The sequence below is a fragment of the Myotis davidii genome, unplaced genomic scaffold, assembly GCF_000327345.1.
Source record: "Myotis davidii unplaced genomic scaffold, ASM32734v1 scaffold187, whole genome shotgun sequence".
Classification (NCBI taxonomy): domain Eukaryota; kingdom Metazoa; phylum Chordata; class Mammalia; order Chiroptera; family Vespertilionidae; genus Myotis; species Myotis davidii.
Genome location: NW_006383018.1, coordinates 2,220,249 through 2,225,881, shown reverse-complemented (window position 1 = coordinate 2,225,881; position 5,633 = coordinate 2,220,249). Strand labels below are relative to the sequence as shown.

At 36.3% G+C, this 5,633-nt stretch overlaps 1 protein-coding gene across 2 annotated transcripts in view; it reads right to left on the bottom strand.

The window, feature by feature from the left end:
- Nucleotides 1–439: 439 nt before the first annotated feature.
- The window catches only part of GTPBP10 (GTP-binding protein 10 (putative)), a 22,161-nt gene continuing 16,967 nt past the window's right edge, over nt 440–5,633 (bottom strand). For both annotated transcript variants that reach the window (XM_006779187.2, XM_006779188.2), the window contains exons 8-10: nt 5,547–5,623; nt 3,008–3,131; nt 440–1,026 (exon numbers count right to left, since the gene is read on the bottom strand). In XM_006779187.2, the coding sequence (XP_006779250.1) occupies nt 764–1,026; nt 3,008–3,131; nt 5,547–5,623 (464 nt within the window). In that variant the 3' untranslated portion in view covers nt 440–763. The remainder of the gene's footprint in view (nt 1,027–3,007; nt 3,132–5,546; nt 5,624–5,633) is intronic.

The following is a 5,633-nucleotide window of genomic DNA, read 5'->3' as shown; positions in this document are numbered from 1 at the left end:
AGCCAACAGTGCAGTGAAGGCCTGGGGTGGGACAGAAGCTGGGTGGAGGTATAAAATGGGAGACATCTGTAATACTTCCAACAATAAAAAATAAGTTTAAGCCCAGTGCATGGCTCAGTGGCTGAGAACTGACCCAGGAACCAAGAGGTCACCAGTTCAATTCCCAGTCAGGGCACATGCTCGGTTTGCAAGTTTGATCCCCAGTGGAGGCAGCCAATCTATGATTCTCCCTCTCTCTGCAATCAATAAAATAAATAAATACGTTTAAAATAAAAGGAAAAATTTCCAAAAGCTGAAATCTATTTGTTGCTATCTGTTAAATATTATCAGTGATCTTTGTTATCACCAAACATTATGTTCAAATTTAGGGTTTTTAGATTTTCTTAAAATGAGAACTCTTCATAATTGAACCAAGTACATGACAGACTCAAAACAAATACCTAGTTGCTCACTTTAATAATATTTGAGAAATCCTTTCATCTATTTTTTAAAAATGATCTCACTTGAGACATTGTAAGTACAGAAATATCAGAGGATTTTATTTTAGGTAGATTGGCTATAAAACTATAAACTGTCATTTTCAGCTTTCACTTTTTCTTTTATTTTTTTTTACTATTAATACACTTAACTATAAACAACTTAAAAAGATATGGTTCCCAAATGATGGCGCATATATCAGAAGGTTCATAATAAATGTGGAATACATAATACTCTGTGGAAAAGTTTTCAAACGAACACAATTTCATGTTCATTTTTAATGGATTTAAATTGTATCCATTCTGGAACTAGTAACAGCATTCCTTGAGAGTGGCTCACTATGAGATACTGTATTAGAAATCTGTAAATTAAGCAACTGTTTCTTATGATACGCATCATTTTCCCGGTCTGCATGTTCATCCAGAGATTTCCTTATACAGTTCTTTAATTCATCAATTCCTTCTCCCGTAATTGCAGAGATGGGGATGATATGTTCGAACTCCATTGTCCTCTCTGGAATCATCTGACTTTGAAATAAATGCAGAAAATCTGAAACAAAAAAAAACATAAAACTATGCTGATTTTCATTGTCTTTGAAGTAAGTCAGAACTATGTTAAAGGTTTGATTTGTGAACCAAGAAACCGAAAACAGCATTTTTAATTCCTTTTTCCTTCTCTTTCTAATATGCTTCCAGAAACCTTGGTTTTTACTATTGACAATGGTAAGGTTCTTGACACATGGGAGATATTTGTTGAATTAAGATATTTTCAACCAAATTAAGTATAAATAAAAGAATCACAGAAGATAATTTACTTATAGAAGCAAGCTGCTTTGGGGGAGGAGGTGTTTGCTAAAGTGAGGCTATGTAGATTCTCTGAAAGAACCTTTCTATAAAAATAACATAATTTATGATTTGGGATACGCTAGCTTGCCTCCATACATGGATGGCCTTTAACTGCCCTAAAGTATAGGCACTGGTACAAGGAGCCATATTAAAATTGAAAAAGATGTGGGGGTAATTTAAGGGGAGAGCATTTCAGATGCGTCTACTCTTATCACTCCACAGTAGCTGAAAGATGTTCTATTACTTTTCCCTCTCCCAGACCACCAAGGCAAAGGGAGGAGGGGTGGCATACAATGGGATGTGTCAATACTGACATGAACTGCAAAGGCTGGATTGAAAGAGAATGGACAAGCCAACAGGGAGCTTAGTTTCTGAGATTCATTTGCCCTCAAGAAGTCCAGAGAGGTAAAACTCAGAAATTTGTTTTTAATGGTTCAAAACAGCCACAAACTCTGGAGTTACCTTCTCTTCTGGTACCTCCTCTGAAAATGCCTTCTGTAAGATCATCTAGCAAACAGATCTAATGATCTCACAAAGCAAATGACATGAAGGAATAAAGACTATATACTAATTCCAGGGAATATTTATATCCCAAAAGTAACTCAAGGACAGCTTCAATATGTAAGTTGCTCCAGGGAAATATTTTTGAGCAGAAAAAGAATCTTCTGGTGTCGACTGCTATTCCTAATAATAATTTCTTTTCCCCAGGGATAAAAACAGAGAAATCAGTACTATTTAAAAACACGTTAGCTACTTGCTATCCTCCCGACATTTCCTCGTTTGTGAAGAAGTTCTCTTCTAGACTCAGTAAAACGAAAGCATCGTCACTGTAGGGTAGAGAGTTCTGCAAAGTTCAACATTCAAGACAATGGAGAGTCCCTTTATATTTATTTTTTAAAATATGTTTTTATTGATTTCAGGGTAAAGGAGAGGGAGAGAGAAATAGAAGCATCAATGATGAGAGAGAATCATCGATCGGCCGCCTCCTACATGCCCCCTCCTGGGGATCGAGTCCACAACCCAGGCACGTGCCCTGACCTGGAATCCAACCACAATTTCCTGGCTCATAGGTTGACACTCAACCACTGAGCAACACCAGCCAGATTAGAGAAACCCTTTAAGTTCCTTTATACAAAGTGATCCATTTAGAAAGAAATTTCCAACAAATAAATCTTTTGGAGTAACAGCATCTATTTTTCTGTACATAGACATGTACTCAAGTTCTTCTTTGAAGACCCATAGAGCTGACACTGCAGACACATAAAGTATGTCTTTAGAACTATTAGCTGTTTTAAATTTACGGTGTACTAGGGGAATAGAGTTCTAGAACCTGAGAAACATGTTAAGGGGAAAGACTTTATAGGAAGATGCTGACTTTTTCCTCTTCTGATCCAAATAACTTAGTAAGGACCCAGTTTAAGTTTTACTTCTTCATGAAGCCTAACCTTTTCAGCTCACATGATCTTTTTCTTCTTTGTCTCCTTTCATTCAGAACATCACACATTCTGAAACTTGGTGCGTATTCCATTATAATGTTATGCAAATGTTTCATATGGTACGGGTTCTGTCATCAAACATACTTTTTTTAAGAGTAGTAACTGTCAGTTTTCTTTTCCACTGACTGTATCACTTGGCACAAATCAGGTACTCATTACACTGTAATTAAATGAATGAGTCAGTTTTACCTTTAGGATTCTGGAGTTGGTTCATCAGTTCATGGAATTTATTTTGGGCATCTGGCAAGTCCATTTTATTTACTGCCAGGAGTGCAGGTTTTGCTCGAACTTCCTCATCATACAACTCCAACTCCTTTAAATCAAAAAAGAAAGACCAAATAATTTTGTTAAAATAATCTACTAGTATATAGGTTACCTGTTTGCCAATATCTTTCTTTACCTTGTAGGCCTAGGTCAGTGGTTGGCAAACTCATTAGTCAACAGAGCCAAATATCAACAGTAAAACGATTGAAATTTCTTTTGAGAGCCAAATTTTTTAAACTTAAACTATATAGGTAGGTACATTGTTATTAATTAGGGTACTCCTAAGGCTCAGGAAGAGCTACACTCAAGGGGCCAAAGAGCCACATGTGGCTCGCGAGCCGCAGTTTGCCGACCACGGGCCTATGTAATCTAGAGCCTAGTCACATCTCTGAAACGCAATAAATCCCAACCACCACAAAATTAACAAAGGAAACTCAGAAAATGTTTAATAGGTCATGTGTCAACTTATTTTGGCTTACATAACATCCTAGAGACAGCTGTGATTTGTGTCTTGAGCCAATTACAAATATCTGGAATTCTATTAAGCATACAGAAAAAATTTAGAATAGAAAAAAAATTCATGACTAGGAATTAGGCAATAGTTTTTTAGCTATGACACCAAGAAGCATTAGGAAAAGAAAAAATAGACAAATGAGACTTAATTAAAATTTAAAATTCTGTATTTCAAAACATACCATAAGAAAGTGAAACGGCAACTGGTAGAACAGGAGAAAACATTTGCAAATCGTGTATCTGATAAGGGACTTGTATCAAAAATATAATGTTACAACTCAACACAAAAATTTAGTGTTACAACTCAACACTAAAAAGACAAAAAACCCCAATTAAAAAATGCACAAAGTCTGAATAGGCGTTTCTCTAAAGACAACAAATGGCTAATAAGCACATGAAAAGACGATCAACATCCTCAATCACTAGAGAAATGTAAATCAAAACCAAAATGAAATACCACTTCATTCCTACTAGGGTGGCTAAAATAAAGAGACAATAACAATTAATATCTAAGTGTAGATATTAATGTGGAAAAGTAGAAACCTCATATATTACAAGTAGAACTGTAAAATGGTGTAATGGTGCAGCCACTCTAGAAACCAGTTTAGTAGTTCCTCAAAATGTTAAACAGAGAATTAACATTCATCTAGCAATTCCACTCCTAAGCATATACTCAAAAGAAATAAAGGCATGTCCATACAAAAACCTGTACACAAATGTTTACAGCACTATTATTCAAAATAGGCAAAAAGTGGCAAAGGAAATGGAATATATAAAGTCCTGGAGATAAGAAACATCACATAGTGTTACAGAGAAATCATAGGGCTGGATATAGAATGGAAGAGGGGCAGGCAGAGAAAGATAGACTGCTAGGTAAGGAGTCCAACCTTACCAGACAGACCTCATACACCACGGTCAGGTTGGATCTTAATCTAATAGCAATGAGGCACTATCGAAGTATTTTAAGCAGAGAACAAACATCAGGTTGGTTCTTGTACAAAGCTCACTCGAGCTGCCTCATAAAAAAGTGGATTGCAGGGAAATGAGACTGGAAGCAAAGAGACCAGATAGGAGGGCCTTACAACATTCTAATGAGAGGGGTTGATGATTAAAACAGTGTGGATGAAAACAAGCAGATGACTGCAGAATAATTTAGGATATAAAACTGACAGGGCTTGGTACAGGTGGTGAGAAAGATAGAATTAAGACCACCATCCAGGTTTCCTGCTTACATACTCAGTAAAGTTCTGGAGGAGGCAGGAGAATTAAAAGGGGGAAAAAGGGTCAGTTTATACATATTAAGTTTGAGAAGTTAATGGGATATGCAATCAAAGATGTCCAAGAGGCAGCTGGTCTAACGCTTAACCAAAGGATTTGGGGATCAGATACAGATTTGACAGTCATCAGCATATTTTCTTAACTGAATGCTGGTTAAAGAATAAACAAGCCCAGACAGGGTGGCTCAGTGGTTGAGCATCAACCTATGAACCAGGAGGTCATGGTTCAGGGGATATGCCTGGGTTGTAGGCTCAATCCTGTGTGGGGTGTGCAGGAGGCAGCCAATCAATGATTCTCTCTCATCATTGATGTTTCTATCTCCCTGTCCCTCTCCCTTCCTCTCTGAAATCAATAAAAATATATTTAAAAAAATAAACAGGAAGGAGTATAAAAAGTAGACTGAGAAATAGTCTAAGAAGTAAGAATAAAAGTTCAAGCAAGATAAGGTTTGAGACGTGTGCAATAAAGAAGGCTTTATTGGTTGCAATAGTTTGAGGAGCAGGTTAATTCTGAAGAACTAGAGACAGCAAGTTTAGATAATTCTTTATCATCAAAGCTTCAAACAGTAAAGGTGGAATATATTTTATTAAAATTATTGTTATTTCATATAGTCTTTTGTATCTATATATTAGACCAGATGTAGAATGCAGTAAAAGAGCAACAGAAAACCTACTTTTGTAAGCAATAATACAGTTTCAAAGGCAGTTCTGTATGGAGTTCGAGCAGAAAGTTGAAATCCAGAAACATCAAAAAACAAAAT